Raw genomic sequence first — 14,725 nt, 5'->3', positions numbered from 1 at the left:
GGGCCGGATGTCCCGGCAATCTGTCTCTCCAATTGTGCCGGGTTGCGCTTACACAGCTTGACCTTCACGATAAAGCCAAGGCATTCATGCGCTGGTAACTTCAGCTTGCACGTGCTTTCTCAGGGTCAGCCTTCCTCTCCGGCATTGAATGTGCCCTCGTGTCTCTGTGGTGGAAATGGTAACGCCAGGCTGTACAATGTACAATACTCGGGACGAGTCTAAGCGACCCAGCTTGCTGTTTCACAGCGTGTTAGACGTGCCTCCTGATGCACCCCAAATCTGAGTAAATATTCCTGATGCAGATCATGAAATTCAGCTACCCGAGTCTTTAAATATTTGAATACTCATTACGTGAAATTCGCCATGACGTGGAAAGGGAAAGACTATAGATCGATGATCACAGGGCCTGACACAATATGCTATACATCTAATGATTCTAAATCTACTGGTCACTTTCTCCGACGATCAGATACCTCCCTTCACTGCTTCCCAGGACGCCCTGGATGAGATATCCTTCCACCACCTATCCCATGATTATTAGCATAAAATCCGTCGAAAAAAAAGAATAGCCAACCTGGCCACATTGGGGCGGCTGCTGAACTCGTCGAGCCCGATACCCAAAAGGACGGAACCGTAGGGCAGGTGGAACAGATCAGCCAGAGTGATATCCTATCTCTGGGTCAGCGCGATTCAGCGTCCGTTCATGCAGGTGCTTACATTTCCAGCTAGGTATTTCTGCTTGCCAAGGATGACATTGTAAACATCAAGCTTAGCAGGGAGCTAGCTTTGTAGTAATTTAGCACGAGCTTCGTCGGTCTTCCCTCCAAACCACCTATATTGAAAGTTACAGATTTGACAACGTGTTGCAGGTGACTGGTACCTACATGGCGAACTTCAACTCCCATGCCAATCCGGAGACAAAAGGATCATAATTAGATGTTTCAGTTGATGCAGCTTGCTCAAATAACGCAGTGGCGGTGGGATCGGTGGGAAGGAGGGGAGTTCCCTGCGAAGCGTACTTCGCGGCGATATACCGACAGATCGCCCTCGATTCATAAAGAATCAAACCATTATCATCCTTTAAAATAAAGCATATCAACGATCATTCCACATAGATAAGGAACAAGACCGCACAATGTAAGGGACCTGGCCGAAAGGCTGGTAGGCGGTAAATTCAGGGGCCTTGTGTGCACCCTTGGTCAGATCAACGGAAATGAACTCAAATGGTACATTCTTTTCCTTCAACACCACTGCAACACGAAGTGTGCATGTTGAGGTGGTGAATCCGTAGAGCTTCAAAACCATTGTGAACGGATAGAGAGATGGAGTTTCGGACGGTGCGAGGGAACGAACTTGAAAATTTCTGATTCCTCGCTGTGAACAACTTCATCTTCTTACTTACCCAAATCGCGTGAGATATTTGACGTGGAGAGATTTTGTCAGAGTAAAACATATTAATCATCAAAGTCAGGAAAGATTGCGACGTCCGAGGGGTGAAGCGCGGGGTGAGAATGGACTCATCGAGATTTTCGCACTCCTACAAGACGACCTGGCGTAGAGACATGTCATCAAAGTCCGGAGAAAATGCGATGTCCGACAGCTGCAGGGTGAGAATAGAAATCACTGAGATATTCGCACCTCCACACGACAAGTGAGAACACGTATCTCCCATTATCACGAAGACGTGATATGCAGCACATGGCAGAGATTTGGGCGTTGAATGTTTAAGGAAAATGACGGTACATGTGTTCAGAGCAAAAGACCACCAAAAACAAGATGTACCTGCTGTCTAGCACCAAGTTTTAGCCTTTTTTGAAAGGCGGTGTCCAGAACCCTAGTTCTGTGAACCAGAATTATTGCTTGATCATCACAATTGAGTCAAGTGACTCGGAGATGTGAATCTGGTTTTACAACTTAGCAGTAGTACTGAAGAGTACTGGAGTTGTTGGGAACATTGCCCGACTGAACTGCAGGTGAGGCCACTCGAGTACATAACCAAATGATGCGCGCAGAGATTGAATTGGGCCTATATACTAGCACGTCCGAGTCGCTCCTAGGTGTTGGTCCCAGAGCAAGAATGTGCGGCAAATGCCGGGCGCGCCTTCCTCGTTCTCCGTACTTACGTAGAACGGAGTCTGGACAAGTCACAATCGAACCGTTATTGACGTGAAGTTCGATCAGATTCACTTCTCCTACTTATACAAGCTTATACGTATCTTACATAAATGACTTTAGTACTTAGTGCCGAGTCCTTGACACGCCTAGCTAAGCGTTGGCTTTGACCGCGAGCCACGAAGGCCTCGCAGTGATGTCCTTCCACCACCTGTAGGTAGGTTGGTGAGTTGTCTAGCCACAATAATATCTGTTTAAGAACGGCCGCTCACCTTGCCACATTCGGTCTATCTTCCAACATGTCGTACCCCAATTCTTCGAATACGATTGTTCCATACGGAAGATGGAATAAGTCGGCTAAGGTAATGCTCTAATGAAAGCTCCTGGTGAGCAAGTCATACAGTCGCACCAATCGTCATTACTTACACCTCCTGCAAGATATGCCTGTTTTCCGAGTATAACCTCGTATACATCCAGCTTTGCCTTCAAGTTGCTCACCAGGTCCGACAACCTGGCTTCATTTAGTTCGAGGCCACGATGCCTGTTGAAAACGCTTCAGCCACGAACTCCGCGGAGCGTTAAGTCACCTACTTCTTGACGATTTTCTCCGCGGTGATACCCAGCGCAAAGGGGTAAAAGTTCGACGTCTCGATTGACACCGCTTGTTCAAAGATGGCCTCCGCTTTGGGTTCACGGGGCACGAGGTCTGGGGTGCCTTGTGATGCGTACTTCTTTGCGATGTATCTGCAAATGGCTCTGGATTCATAGAGAATGAAGCCGTCGTCATCCTGGCCGCTACTGTATCAGCATCTATCGCTGTCAGTGATTCATTTGAATCACTGACTATGTAAGGGACCTGTCCGAAAGGTTGGAACTCTTTGAAGGCGGGTGTTTTGTGTTCCCCTTTGTAGACTTCCACGTTCACAAGCTCGTACGGCACTTCCTTCTCTCGGCAGACTTCTGCGACGAGTCTGACGAGGGGAGCGTTAGCATGACCGTGTATCTTGAGGACCATTGCGGTTGTGATTAGAGGTGGAGGAATGACTATCATTGGTGATCTTGTGCTACCCTCTATATACGCCCTGCGCACTCAGCCTCTTCGATCGAGCCTAAGCTTTTCCGGGTAGCTTGGAAACTGTATACAGGAGACTAGAATCGTCATGACGCGCGATGTTGCTGTGAGGAAGACAACGCTCGTGGAATTTGTGCATCATGTTGTCGTCACTAGTCCACTTTAGAAATTTGGACAAGTTCAGCCTGTACACAGTTTCATTGATCAGGTGATGGTGACAGTGGAGGTACGTTACATAGAGCACTAGCGGGATATCCCTACTCCAACCCTGGACTAAAAGCCCTCTAGCCTAGTTACCCACCATGCATCGTTCCTTCCAACAACCTATTCAGAGTTACACTGCAGATCAATATGGGGTTCTCAAAGCAATGCACAACTATGTTATCCTGACTTGCGCAGTCACTCGTACGTACCTGCAACTAGTCCACAACTATCTTAGGCTCCTATGATATGATTGATCCACTTAGACAACAGACAAACCAGCTACAGTACATGCAAAGCACAGGTATATAATGTTATTATAGAGAACACTCCGTGTATAGAATGGGTTCAGAAAAAAAGTTCGTGTATACCACATCAGAGTGTAGATTTGTCAACCTCCAATCTTATCTTTTCTGCACCGTAATGGGATTGCCCTTCGCCTCTCCACTGGATGTTGTGGCACCTAACTCCACATCTTCGACGAACCTTCCCATTTCACCAGGGGTACTAGGGGCACGCTCCTTTTCTTTGCGGCTGGGACGGCTCCAAGACACGAATTTCGTCTTCTGCTGCGGTGCAGTCGCTGCCGCATTGTCTGACATGCCCGCGCCAGGCTTAAGCTGTTTTGAATCCTTCCCAGGCACACTCTGACTTCCCTGCGCCTGGTCCGCCTGCACCTTCAAAAATTCTTCCCCTCTTATCCTCAAAAACTCCTCCAGAAGCGCGGCGTTCCTTGAATTTGCCTTGAACACGGCCATGACAACGTCACCCGCTACGGGCACAAGGCCGCTCAAAGCCGATATTGCATTGTTGAGGAGCATGCGGCGCACGAGCCAAGTTGGTAGTTCAGCCTGCCTTGCTTTACGGACGACCAGGAAATAATTAAGCGTAACATCAGCGACATCACCGGCGCCAGGGATAATGCCAATGATGAAGGTCCAGCCAAATCGGAGGCCACAAATGGAGAAGCCTTTGTCTAGGTAGTGAGCACGACGCTGCACAGACTTGAGAATCTTTGCATCACGTGCTGAAAGGCCTGGAGGTATCGCGCGCTTGAAAATGGTAAGACCGAGCGCAGCGGAAGGAAGGGTTAGGGCACACCTTTCTACGACGCTGTTTGCCGCGCTTGTCAGTATAAAACTCGTACAACGGGTCTTCGGGTCTGTATTGCTCGAGGTTCTTTTCAAAGAGCTTTGTACCTGCTTTTTGAAGGTAGGAAGTCATGGCGGGGAGAAAGAAGAAGGGAATAAGCGACCGCGGCGCATTTTGGCATATTATAACAAGAGCCCCATTGCACCTGACAAGAATCCAAGTGGAGTCTTGGTTCCAACTTTGCCTTTTGTATTCCGCAGTTTTTTGTTAAAAAACTGATCCATATTTGGCATTTATGTAATTTTGAGAGTATATAATAATGGAATTTGTATACGAATTAGTCATCAATATTACATTGTTTCCCCTGGTTTCACTCAATGCCTCCATCCAAGCTCGACGAAGAATATGTTCAAAATAGCTTTCACACTTATCTCAAATCATCCCTCACACAAGCAAAAGTAGAGAAACTGATAGAGGATCAAGTTCTAGCATCCGCAGAAGCAGATCTTATGATATCTGGTGCGCAGCAGCTCTCAAGCAGCTCTAATGTCTTAGTCCGATCACGTCTGACGTCAATATTAATGTGACAGGTCCAGCATTATGCCTGTATTTTGCTGCCCTTAGATGCACAACAAACCCACCGTCTGTACCACTTCCTCGTGCCACAAAGTCCGCACCGCCTCTCGAGCTCTCAGCAGATAATTGCCCGCCGGCATTTCTCGGCTTTCTAGCCGTCTGGGCAGCTGCGGTGCCGCAAATCCAGTGCCTCATCCCCCAAGACCAGCATGATCTTGCTCGCATCATCTGTGGCCTCCAACCTATTGCTGTCCCCCCAAACTCTGAGTGCGCCGGCATCGCAGCCGATCTACGTGCTGTGGCAATTGAAATCAGTCAGAGACGCACCTTTCAGGATAGATATGCAAGCGACCTGCAGGCTGCGTTAGATGCAGGCTCATCAAGCAGTGGTTTGAAAGTCAAGACGAGCTTCGTACCACCACCTGTTTATTCAGATCAGTTTGCTGCTGAATCATCCGGATATGGGTCCAAGAAGTTCCCTTCTTCTCCATCATCCGTTCGGTCCGCATTTCCCCCGTCCACGCCTTTCCCTACGATACTCACCCAAGATACCCCTGAAATCGACTTCATCCGCGAGACACTTTACTCCGCGCTCGCAGGTGTGCTAGAGCAGATTACAATTTCCCAGGCTCACAAACCGCACCCTCTCGCACGTCTCTTCAAATATGATCCCCCGCGTGCCCATTTTGCCGCGGTCAGCCTTGCCATTCTCGAGGTGGCCACGACGCAGGGAATTATCCTGCCTGATCAAAACGCGATCATGTGTGTCAGTGCACGAGAGCTCGGAGGGCACAAGCTCACGCCAGATGCATGTCCGGAGCCACTCCGGCCTTTCATGATGGAGCTTATTGCCGTTGGGCGGGATGCGCAGGTGATGCAGAATGAAGACAACGAAGCGACAATCAAGGCGATCGAGAGAGGTGATGAGGATATACCGGAACCTAGGTTCGAGCGCGTGCAGGCCATCATCATCGATGGTGTACGAGTTGGCGGGGGTACTGCGGATAATGGCTGCAGGATGCGTAAAAGGAGCGTGGAGGGACGGGCTGTGGCATTTGCGAATAGGGTGAATGCCCTTGGGCTGTCGATCAGTAGAATCAAGGCATTTAGAGAAAGAGAGAAAGAAGTATTCGATGTGCTAGGGCCACGTCCATAAGATTTCGGATGTTACCTAGTTTGGTGGGAGGTAGCAAAGGTGATCGCGGGCTTTACTTTACTAATGTCAGTATTCTGCTGTATTTGATACCATATTGATTCGAAACTTGTGTTGTTCATCTCCACACCACAACGATCGTACCGGCCGCTTGACCATTTGGCCTCTGAGCTAAATCGAGGACACAGCGGACATTCGTCCAACGATCGCCATCAACACGAGGCCTCACTCCACATATCTCGACACAGTACTCCACCTAGTGATGCCAACATTACCTTTGAGCCCGCATTTGCCTCGTCAGTTGATCGCGCGCACGGACCGGAACCAACCTGACTCGAATAAATCAGTGATCCATGAGATCGTTGTTCGCCGATCAAGGTGGTACATCTGCCCATCAAGTGGTGACGACAGGGAGTGCGTCAGTATCGGACAATGCGTTGGCAGCGAAATTGGCGACTCGGCCACGTACCCTCAGTCATTTTGTCGAGATATTAATGTGGGGAAAGCATGTCATAGGTATGAGGCATTTGTCTGCGGGGAGAAGAACTTTATGAATCGTACGCGGTGGAGAAGTACACGAGGGAGCGGCTATTCGGAAAGGTGACATACACCAGGATTCGAAGTGAGTTTATTAGGACAACATGGACTCCATCCTCTCTGAGTCCCGTGGCGCTTCATAAAGAAGTGCGCAGCGCGGGGCACGCAAGGTCTGCAGCACAGAGAACCCAAGGAAGAAATTCTCTTCGAGACTCACTTCGGTGCTGATTGCGAAGCCAGAAGCCAAACCCAAAGCGCGGACCTGAGCTGGTAGCGTGCTTGAAAGGAAGCTCAAGGCTTATGGTGCGATCTTGCCGATGCAGAAATATCTCAGTAGCTTAATGTAAGTGTTGGCTTGTCAACTTAGGCAGATGCTTACTATTGCTTCCTGTCACGTCACTTTGGCGGACTTGATCCATCTAGCCTGTGGACATACATTGATCGAAGCAGATATACCGAGAAGCAGCGAACGGGCGAGGTGAAGAAGGGACGGCGTTGTGTTAGTGACAAGAAGAAGCGGACATCCTTAGTCACTGGGCTAATGCGATACACTCGAAGATACAAGCTGTTACCGAGTGTCGATTCGATCGACGAACAATGCCGATAATTGTCGTGTGTCCACGAGTTGAAGCCCAGAAAATTCATCCGGATTCCCCTCGCTCGACAAATGCGCTAAACACCGTGAGCGGTCCATGTGAAAACCCAATTTTTGTGAGACTTGAATTGGCAAGGGTCACGATGGATATAAATCATCGGTGCTCATAACTACTAGTGTCTGCAAAAGGATAGAACCGCGTCAGGCTATCAGGCAAACATATGTCACATAATCAAGTAGATCGAATCCGCATGATACATCCATGTATCCCTGTAACACCACTCGTCAGTAATGAGATACATAAGGACAGTAGTCAGATCATATCAGATAAAAGGATGAGCCTGAAAGGCAAACCCAGCCGGACGTAAGTCAAACAACTTTCGAAAGGTCATAAACACGCATTCAAAGAGTCATATGGCCCCGGCAAACCTCATCATCAATTATGAGAAAATAAAATTTGCGCTCACCAATGAATGTACCGCGACATACAAACCACTAGCCTATGCGCCGTCGTCGTCACCATCATCATCCGTCAATTCCTCTCCCTCTTGAATTCCTTGGTGTCTCTCAAATCCTTCACGCCGGGCCCACGAACGGCCATCGGTGTATGGCATTATTCGTAGGGGTAAAATGAGGGTATACCACGGGCTGTGAAGGAGGTTAGAAGAGTAAGCTAAGAGAAGGCCACAATTTACTATCCGTCCGGACCAATATTGAAGAAAAGGCGCAGGTTAGTGCTCTTTCTAAAACAAAGCCAAAGTATTATGCCTATGCCCGACATTCTAACATCCCGCTTACCCAAGGTCAAAAGAATTTACAAAATTCTGCACAGCATATCAGCATGCAAATGATCGTGCCAGACATAACCACATACATCGCCTCTGTCCCTTGCAATGCGCTTGTAGACTTCATGATCTTGTGCCTCGACGGTGGTCTCTCCACGAGCAATGCCCCACAAATGCCAGCAGAGCATGATGAACACTGCAATGCAAATAACAACAGAGAGCATGTAGGTGAGGATATAAGCTAGTTGTGGCACCATGTAGGGCCAGTTATTCTGTCGTGTGTAATGAGCATTGGCTAAACGATATTGACGGGGCGACGTACAGAATACGTGAGGCCGACTGCCTCTAGTGCTTGAGAGTAACCAAGAATGCTCAAGAAGAAGGTCGATAATACTAGGTAAGCCCTGATGGAAGTGCATAAGCTGGGAATTGGGAGGAGGAAGTGGAGCATACATGAAAAGGACGAAATGCCTCTCATTGTTTAGTCCAACGCATTGGTTTATCCCTGCAGGGAGCTAAGAGGGACGAGCATGCCAAAGTAATAAAGGCTCACACTGTAGAATAATTAACCAACGGGTGAGCAACATCCTACGAACAGAGTGTTCAAGCATTTACAGGACAATGATGATCATATTTTATCACACATCGGCCACATATCCGACAATGGTGGGCCCTCTCCGTGAAGTATAGGTCAGCTTCCTGGACCACATCAGAGTAGGCGTACTCACTTCTGGGCGCATCAATCCACACCTCCTACACGCAGTAGTATTCGCTGCTAATAGCGTGATACCACGGTTGGACCACCGAACTCCAGCGCTCGTCCGTTGAGAAGGCGAGGCCCAGAGTCGACCACTCCCTGGCAGCAAGACCTCATCTTGGACAAATCCAGGTGGCACTGTACATACATAGTAGTAGTGCGTGAAGAGGTTGAGTGCAAGGAGTGCACAAAGGGGTGTGGTAAGCCAACGAAGGGGAAGGCTGGGTTGAATCACGGTGACTGGAGTTGAAATTTAGGTGTGTATACAATCAGACAGCAAACCACACACAAAAGCTGGCTGCTCCAATTGCCTGCAGTATTACTGCAAGCCCAATGAAATATGGGCCTGCTGCGCCTGTGATGCGGTCTCCAGCCCGCTCAAGCCATTTGAAACACCGAAAAACGTGACGAGCACAGAGCATGAAGAAGAGCGATTGATGAGAAGCCCTGGCCAAGCGAGTCTACGATGGCCTTCTAATTGGAGTTCTGCTTATGGCCGTCTGGGAAGAAAATGAGTACAAGAATCTGGAGACTACATCCGAAGCGGAATCAAATTCTGACGTGACGCTGGCAAGCCAAACAAATGCTGCTATCGCCGTCTGTAGGAGCAGGGAGACAAAGACAAACTAATTGTACTACACTTTGGTATGATAGCCTGTCAGCTGCGGCTGGTAACTTACAAACCGAGTAGTAAGTACGAAGGACTGGACGATCGAATACAACATTGCATGCAAGCCCCACAATACTTTGAATAAGATACGTGGCAGACCAGTAGTGCTGCATCTGATACACTTCCTGAGAATCACAGTCCACACCCTGCAGATACAAGGAATAGATAATCCAAACACCAACACGCATATATGCCGCAGGGAATAAATCATTATTGTTATCGTTCCTTCCGCCGAGGCGTCCCTGGAATCTTGCGTGGTGTTGCACCAACTCCGGGTGGCAGCCCTGTCAGCCGTCGCTCGCCCGCAAAACCACCACCTTCCTTTACCCGTTGCACTTCTCGGACAGCACGCCGTGCAGCGTCCCCAACTTTGGCTGGCGGACGGTCCATATCTACTCGTGATAGCGCACGGAAAAGATCTTGTTGGTCTTCAGGTGGATGTTGGCTCAAGCCTCTCTGTATCGGCAGATGCGACGAAAGGGAAGAACTTTGTGATGAGGGAGGAAGAGAGCGCGATCGGGTCGAGAGCGCCAGTGACAGCAAAGAGAATCGATAGTCAAGTTCTGACTCAGCTACGTTTGTCGTCTGAACTGCAGAGTGGACAAATGAGAACAGACTGTCCACCTTAAAGTGGACACCCGCTATTCGTTCGTCGAGGATACTCCTCGACTCTGATCTCACGTCAGACATTATGCGTTTGATGAGATCCGGATCAATCTTCTCTCGAAAAGCGTCCGAAAGTTCGTCCTCACGAGGTAGCAGCCACCCCCAGTCATCCGGTGGCTCTTGTGAAGCGGCTCGTTGTTTGCCTTTCGCTTTAGCAGACGAAAGGGGCTGCAGAACTTGGCGTCGTCTCTCCAGATCCGCCTTAGAGTTGGTGATATAAGAGTTGTAAAAGTGGTCGACTTGAGTCCACGCATCGGCCTCTGCTGATGCACTGTGCAGCGGATCAATTGTTAGTTGCTCATGACTGTGGATGCAGACTAACAACGAACCGCTCGATATGCTCGCGAAATTTGATCTCCCGCTCTTTATTTTTCACATTCTGTTCATTTGGCTTCAAATTTCGTTCGCCATCAGCCAGCCCGTCTAGACCATGGCTATACACAGGCGTATCGATCTTCTTCTCCGCAAGCATGCGAATGAAGTCGTCCTGTACGGTCTTCAGAATTTGCTTTCTGCGTTCGTCAAGCGGAGGTGGATCTTTGCCACTTCCGCTACTTGATGCTTTAGATTTTGACTGGGACTTTAAGCTTGAAGAAGATGCTTCAGATATTCTCGTCATAGCTCGAGCAGCCGACCAGACGAGTAGCTGACGTGCACGTTGCGGATCAGGGAGGTCGCAGTCGATGTGTTTATAGAAGCTCGAATCAGATACAGTAGCATGTGGTTGAGCTAAGAAAATGATTAGAACCCGCGCGTGGACATGTAGGAGAAAAACAAAGGTGGTTTGATAGAGGGGGAAGACATACTGATTACACCTGTGTTTTCAAAACTTGTGCTTATGCGCTTGCCGCGCGCGCTCATTGACGTTCGTCGAGAGTGTTGGGGTGTCCTTTGTGGGGTACGCGGGGGAAGGGACACTCCTTCACGGAGTAATTTATTGCGCTCTATTTGTGGGGTTTCGCTGTCGGGTAGTGGATGAAGCGCATCAGAAGGGTATCGCTGAGAGGTGTGTTTAGGTGTAGAGGGAGGGAATTTGAATGAAGAATCGATTGCATCTTTGGCGCGTGACCGCTGACGAAGATGAACGGTCTCAGATTCCATCTGCCTGATGTCCTCATCCAACTCTGGTTCCTCACGCGTTGAAGATGGTACATCGCGTGGCTTGGCACTGGTAGGTGCGCGTGACGAGTCAGCTTTAAACCTCTTAGCTGGCGGCTTGGAAGGTCCAGCTATGGAGCTGGAGGGAATGGGTTGCGAAAGAGACGAGGGAAGACGAGATGGTACTAGGGTAGTTGTGGTCGATGGCTGGGAAGACGGGTAATTGTTCTGTGGAGTTGTAGGACGCGATATCGGCGCGCGTACAATGACAAGCCCACCTGGCTGTTCCTCGCCAATGTCTACACGCGATTTATGAGTACTTCACGCGACTTGCCTTCAAACTCTCACTCACACTTTCGTTTGGACGCGCCGTTCGGCTGTGACGCATCGTTCAATAAAGAAAGTGCCCACATTAATCGAATAACATACCTTTGGCCTCTTTGCTGCCTGTATAAGTGGATTAACATCATCAACTGCTTTCCGCTTTCCTGGTGGTTTGGGGTCTGCGGATGTCATTGGGTTTTCGAGTCCTCCAACAGCGTGTGTAAGGGTCCTGTTCATGAATTTCCGTCAAAGTATATAGGAGTTCAAGGTCGTAGACGTATATTTGTTCGTCGTTGCCGTTGATCCCGGCGTCGGCGTCGGCGACGATGATCAACGGGGGAGGGAACCTACAGTAAGCGGAGTTTGAATAGCAAATTCCCACGTGAGACTTTTGATCAACAAACGGAGTGTGATCACTGATGTCTTTATCTATATTGTCACGTCACACCAGGTACAACACAAATTACACAATGTAACTATATGGCTTTTCACTTCATACGTCTGGCTCCGAATATACCAGTTCCCACTCTGACAATGTGGCTACCAGCTCGTAAACCTGCCTCAAAATCAGCAGTCATACCCATACTGAGCAGGAGTTTTTCGTTGTCCCCCCATCTCCCATTGAACGCTGGATTGCTTCGAAGCATCCCTTCTAGTACATCTCTGGTCTTTTTGAGCGTCTCAAAATCTTGATTTGGTCGTTCCGATGATGCCAGAGATTCCGTCTGTGAGCCAATAGTCATCAGCCCCTGGAAATGTAGCTTGGGACAATGTTCAATGATGTAGCAAGCAAGCTTGAATAGCGGGGAGTCGGCGGCTTCAGCTTCGGTATCCACATATTGCAGTCCCGACTTTTGGATTTCCCCAGACGTGTTGACTTGCAAGAGCATGTTGAGAGGCGTCTTGCGGTCAGCGGGTATAGCACCGTTGTAGATATCAGCATCTTCGATGCTAGTCAAACTCTGGATGGCATGAAGATTTGACACCACTGATTTTTAGAATGATCATCACAGTACGAATCGGGATAAACTTAAATGTACATACTTGTAAGTTCTCTCATCCTTGCTTGCCTCCGAAAATCGTCTCCTTCTGTCTTTTTCATCACACCTATGAAGTGCCATCGAAGGCTTTCAAGGTCTGCCAGCTATCAATCGCGAGTCGGTCCTTTCTCGTTCACCATGTAGAGGCAAGTACTAACCTTTTTCGCCTTGTTCACTAGATCTATATCAGAATTTTCTCCGAAATCCCTTTGGCCTTCCTCATAACAAGCACGAGTCATCCATGCCGGCTTGGTCTTTGATACAGCTACCAGTGTCGGAGCGTGAGATAATGACTTCGAAGCTTCCGCGAAACAAATTTTGGTTTCAGCGAGGTTCTGCAAAAGCTCTGCCCGCCGCTCTGGAGTCGCTTTATCTGACGTTGTCGAAGCCATTCTAGTCTTATAAAGAATTGACGGTGCCCGGAAGATGACCCTGGGGCGGAGCATAGGGCTATATTATAAAGTAACGTCACGATGCAAAAGGCAACTCACGTAATCATCGGTGGTATTACCGTGCACCAGGCCACAAGTGGGGCCGTCACTACTGCAGCGCCTCATGCAAACTTCATCTCCGAATTCCTGCACAGTTTTTACAAGTAGCACCCTCAACTATGCTAAAACTTCAGGAGTACACCGCATGGATATCGGTTGATGGCCAGCCGTTGGATACTTACGCGGTGGAGACATCTCTGGCGACCAGCGAAGTCACATGCTGGATCCCGTCTGAAGCTGGCAAGGTGCGTCACCTTGGCGTTGTTAGCTCATCATATCTGATGATGGGCGCGCTCAGGAGTTTTCTGTGCATTGTCAAAACACTTCTGCCCCTGGCCTCGATACCATTGGTGCATTCGTCTATATTGATGGACAGGGGTGCCACGGTAACTTGTTCGAGCGCTGGAACGTGAATCATACTGTCAAGTTCAGTCACGCATTTGTTTCGGATAGGATCACCAAGCCTTTCGTATTCTCAACTGTCCGACTGACAGGTATTTCTACACGTCGTAGTTTATTGGTTCAGTGCCTCACTGTTGTCCAGATGAAGATGAATTCGCGGATACGTCATCAGCCGACTTAGGACAAATCCAAGTCAGAGTTTGCAAAGTGGCACTCGGCGAATACTACGATCCTGCCCAGAACCAGCTTCAAACTGAACACAAGGTGCACGAGCGGTCGAAGAAAGCAGTGACACACTGTGTTGGGTAAGCCGTGTGGGATGCGCAGGTCATCTAACTGAACACTGACTACTCGACACACACCTCATCCTAGACTTGGTAGGGAAACTATGATCCCACAAACAATGTTGCGCAGGTCACAGTGCATTGGTCAACCTCTCGCAAAATTCACATTCAAATACAGAGACCGAAGTTTGTGTTATGTGTTTTACTCCTTACTGCGTTCACAGCGTCTCTGGTAGATCTTTTGAAGGCCAACGGAATTATAACAGTGCCAGCACCCCTGAAGCGCAAGGCATCGCAGGAAATCATTGACCTCACTGTTAATGACGTCCAGGCAGGGAGCAGCAGATCCAATGATCCAGTCCGAGGAGAGCACAACAGAACAAAAGAGACAGAGCACAGGAGCAAGAAGGTGAAGCAAGAACAGAAGCCCGGTGTATTCGTAGAAGTCATTGATTTGACGTAGCTCGTGTGTTGCACGAGTTAAGACAATGGAGATTGACGGCTATTTAAATAGTAAGTGTGCCATCGCTGTGGATCACTTCGTTACTTTTTCAGCCGTTTTTTTCCGTGCTATTTCTGCACAGCGTTTTTGATCATGTATGACTTCTTCTCGCAGGTATCAAGGGTCACCAGTCATTTGATCAAGGCTTGTCATGCACGTTCCATATCATTAAAAATCTGGCTGGGGAGACTCAGCACAGAAACTTTTCCAGTTTGTGAGGTGAAGCTGAGCATTCTTCGTCAGCATTGATCTAGTGCATAATAACGTAGGTGATCTCTCTCCCATTCTATCACCATGTAGCGAGGCGTTTGTGATACAAAAAAATTGGTCCCATTTTTAGGGGGATTCGACGTGTCCTTCGCCGAGGA

General features: G+C 48.8%; 8 protein-coding genes across 8 annotated transcripts; 2 read left to right on the top strand and 6 right to left on the bottom strand.

Moving 5' to 3' along the window:
* Nucleotides 1–378: 378 nt before the first annotated feature.
* DFJ58DRAFT_742248 (thioredoxin-like protein) lies at nt 379–1,595 on the bottom strand. Its single transcript, XM_041387186.1, has 6 exons — nt 1,135–1,595; nt 885–1,078; nt 804–832; nt 718–725; nt 575–669; nt 379–523 (listed from the first exon to the last, which is right to left on the bottom strand). Exons 1-6 carry the CDS (start codon nt 1,303–1,305, stop codon nt 466–468), a joined length of 555 nt encoding a protein of 184 aa, XP_041249034.1. The 5' UTR covers nt 1,306–1,595; the 3' UTR covers nt 379–465.
* A 382-nt stretch (nt 1,596–1,977) lies between these two features.
* Nucleotides 1,978–3,155, bottom strand: DFJ58DRAFT_764370 (glutathione S-transferase-like protein). Its single transcript, XM_041388679.1, has 5 exons — nt 2,957–3,155; nt 2,704–2,900; nt 2,539–2,653; nt 2,385–2,482; nt 1,978–2,323 (listed from the first exon to the last, which is right to left on the bottom strand). The coding sequence occupies exons 1-5, from the start codon at nt 3,125–3,127 to the stop codon at nt 2,266–2,268; spliced, it is 639 nt and encodes a 212-aa protein (XP_041249033.1). The 5' UTR covers nt 3,128–3,155; the 3' UTR covers nt 1,978–2,265.
* A 385-nt stretch (nt 3,156–3,540) lies between these two features.
* On the bottom strand, nt 3,541–4,768 carry DFJ58DRAFT_764367 (uncharacterized protein). Its single transcript, XM_041388678.1, has 2 exons — nt 4,487–4,768; nt 3,541–4,437 (listed from the first exon to the last, which is right to left on the bottom strand). Exons 1-2 carry the CDS (start codon nt 4,607–4,609, stop codon nt 3,790–3,792), a joined length of 771 nt encoding a protein of 256 aa, XP_041249032.1. The 5' UTR covers nt 4,610–4,768; the 3' UTR covers nt 3,541–3,789.
* Nucleotides 4,769–4,834: 66 nt separating this feature from the next.
* DFJ58DRAFT_764366 (uncharacterized protein) lies at nt 4,835–6,327 on the top strand. The gene is made up of 2 exons (XM_041388677.1): nt 4,835–4,996; nt 5,068–6,327. Exons 1-2 carry the CDS (start codon nt 4,855–4,857, stop codon nt 6,207–6,209), a joined length of 1,284 nt encoding a protein of 427 aa, XP_041249031.1. The 5' UTR covers nt 4,835–4,854; the 3' UTR covers nt 6,210–6,327.
* Nucleotides 6,328–7,838: 1,511 nt separating this feature from the next.
* On the bottom strand, nt 7,839–9,302 carry DFJ58DRAFT_713947 (DHHC palmitoyltransferase-domain-containing protein; the record flags this gene model as incomplete). The annotated part of the gene is made up of 9 exons (XM_041383967.1): nt 7,839–7,986; nt 8,034–8,081; nt 8,137–8,162; nt 8,213–8,395; nt 8,446–8,527; nt 8,577–8,638; nt 8,739–8,798; nt 8,852–9,120; nt 9,170–9,302. 9 exons carry the CDS (start codon nt 9,300–9,302, stop codon nt 7,839–7,841), a joined length of 1,011 nt encoding a protein of 336 aa, XP_041249030.1.
* A 101-nt stretch (nt 9,303–9,403) lies between these two features.
* Nucleotides 9,404–11,992, bottom strand: DFJ58DRAFT_764355 (Mis12-Mtw1 protein family-domain-containing protein). The gene is made up of 5 exons (XM_041388676.1): nt 11,744–11,992; nt 11,667–11,691; nt 11,023–11,613; nt 10,546–10,945; nt 9,404–10,487 (listed from the first exon to the last, which is right to left on the bottom strand). The coding sequence occupies exons 1-5, from the start codon at nt 11,873–11,875 to the stop codon at nt 9,767–9,769; spliced, it is 1,869 nt and encodes a 622-aa protein (XP_041249029.1). The 5' UTR covers nt 11,876–11,992; the 3' UTR covers nt 9,404–9,766.
* Nucleotides 11,993–12,027: 35 nt separating this feature from the next.
* On the bottom strand, nt 12,028–13,121 carry DFJ58DRAFT_904082 (uncharacterized protein). Its single transcript, XM_041394895.1, has 3 exons — nt 12,837–13,121; nt 12,683–12,782; nt 12,028–12,626 (listed from the first exon to the last, which is right to left on the bottom strand). The coding sequence occupies exons 1-3, from the start codon at nt 13,068–13,070 to the stop codon at nt 12,127–12,129; spliced, it is 834 nt and encodes a 277-aa protein (XP_041249028.1). The 5' UTR covers nt 13,071–13,121; the 3' UTR covers nt 12,028–12,126.
* Nucleotides 13,122–13,183: 62 nt separating this feature from the next.
* On the top strand, nt 13,184–14,560 carry DFJ58DRAFT_23026 (uncharacterized protein). The gene is made up of 6 exons (XM_041379361.1): nt 13,184–13,414; nt 13,468–13,663; nt 13,714–13,876; nt 13,944–14,041; nt 14,092–14,368; nt 14,472–14,560. Exons 1-5 carry the CDS (start codon nt 13,289–13,291, stop codon nt 14,316–14,318), a joined length of 810 nt encoding a protein of 269 aa, XP_041249027.1. The 5' UTR covers nt 13,184–13,288; the 3' UTR covers nt 14,319–14,368; nt 14,472–14,560.
* The last annotated feature ends 165 nt before the right edge of the window (nt 14,561–14,725 follow it).

The sequence above is a fragment of the Suillus subalutaceus genome (genome assembly GCF_016647625.1).
Source record: "Suillus subalutaceus strain FC151 chromosome Unknown DFJ58scaffold_10, whole genome shotgun sequence".
NCBI classification, from domain to species: domain Eukaryota; kingdom Fungi; phylum Basidiomycota; class Agaricomycetes; order Boletales; family Suillaceae; genus Suillus; species Suillus subalutaceus.
Note: the sequence above shows the minus strand (reverse complement) of the source record. Positions and strands in the feature narration are given on the sequence as shown.

Bases quoted from the DNA above. Each gene is read 5' to 3' on its own strand.
- DFJ58DRAFT_904082 (XM_041394895.1), bottom strand. From the start codon at position 13,070: ATGGCTTCGACAACGTCAGATAAAGCGACTCCAGAGCGGCGGGCAGAG. The intron at 12,783-12,836 runs GTTAGTACTTGC...CGCGATTGATAG, and splicing joins TAGTGAACAAGGCGAAAAAG to CTGGCAGACCTTGAAAGCCT. The intron at 12,627-12,682 runs GTATGTACATTT...TCTAAAAATCAG, and splicing joins AAGGATGAGAGAACTTACAA to TGGTGTCAAATCTTCATGCC.
- DFJ58DRAFT_764367 (XM_041388678.1), bottom strand. From the start codon at position 4,609: ATGACTTCCTACCTTCAAAAAGCAGGTACAAAGCTCTTTGAAAAGAAC. The intron at 4,438-4,486 runs GTGTGCCCTAAC...ACCATTTTCAAG, and splicing joins GCAAACAGCGTCGTAGAAAG to CGCGCGATACCTCCAGGCCT.
- DFJ58DRAFT_742248 (XM_041387186.1), bottom strand. From the start codon at position 1,305: ATGGTTTTGAAGCTCTACGGATTCACCACCTCAACATGCACACTTCGT. The intron at 1,079-1,134 runs GTGCGGTCTTGT...TTTATTTTAAAG, and splicing joins TCGGCCAGGTCCCTTACATT to GATGATAATGGTTTGATTCT. The intron at 833-884 runs GTAGGTACCAGT...CTTTCAATATAG, and splicing joins TGGGAGTTGAAGTTCGCCAT to GTGGTTTGGAGGGAAGACCG.
- DFJ58DRAFT_764370 (XM_041388679.1), bottom strand. From the start codon at position 3,127: ATGGTCCTCAAGATACACGGTCATGCTAACGCTCCCCTCGTCAGACTC. The intron at 2,654-2,703 runs GTAGGTGACTTA...CGTTTTCAACAG, and splicing joins GCGGAGAAAATCGTCAAGAA to GCATCGTGGCCTCGAACTAA. The intron at 2,324-2,384 runs GTGAGCGGCCGT...ACCTACCTACAG, and splicing joins GATAGACCGAATGTGGCAAG to GTGGTGGAAGGACATCACTG.
- DFJ58DRAFT_764366 (XM_041388677.1), top strand. From the start codon at position 4,855: ATGCCTCCATCCAAGCTCGACGAAGAATATGTTCAAAATAGCTTTCAC. The intron at 4,997-5,067 runs GTGCGCAGCAGC...TTAATGTGACAG, and splicing joins AGCAGATCTTATGATATCTG to GTCCAGCATTATGCCTGTAT.
- DFJ58DRAFT_764355 (XM_041388676.1), bottom strand. From the start codon at position 11,875: ATGAACAGGACCCTTACACACGCTGTTGGAGGACTCGAAAACCCAATG. The intron at 10,946-11,022 runs GTATGTCTTCCC...TCATTTTCTTAG, and splicing joins TGAAAACACAGGTGTAATCA to CTCAACCACATGCTACTGTA. The intron at 10,488-10,545 runs GTTCGTTGTTAG...TCCGCTGCACAG, and splicing joins TTTCGCGAGCATATCGAGCG to TGCATCAGCAGAGGCCGATG.
- DFJ58DRAFT_23026 (XM_041379361.1), top strand. From the start codon at position 13,289: ATGCTAAAACTTCAGGAGTACACCGCATGGATATCGGTTGATGGCCAG. The intron at 13,415-13,467 runs GTGCGTCACCTT...GGGCGCGCTCAG, and splicing joins TCCCGTCTGAAGCTGGCAAG to GAGTTTTCTGTGCATTGTCA. The intron at 13,877-13,943 runs GTAAGCCGTGTG...ACCTCATCCTAG, and splicing joins GCAGTGACACACTGTGTTGG to ACTTGGTAGGGAAACTATGA.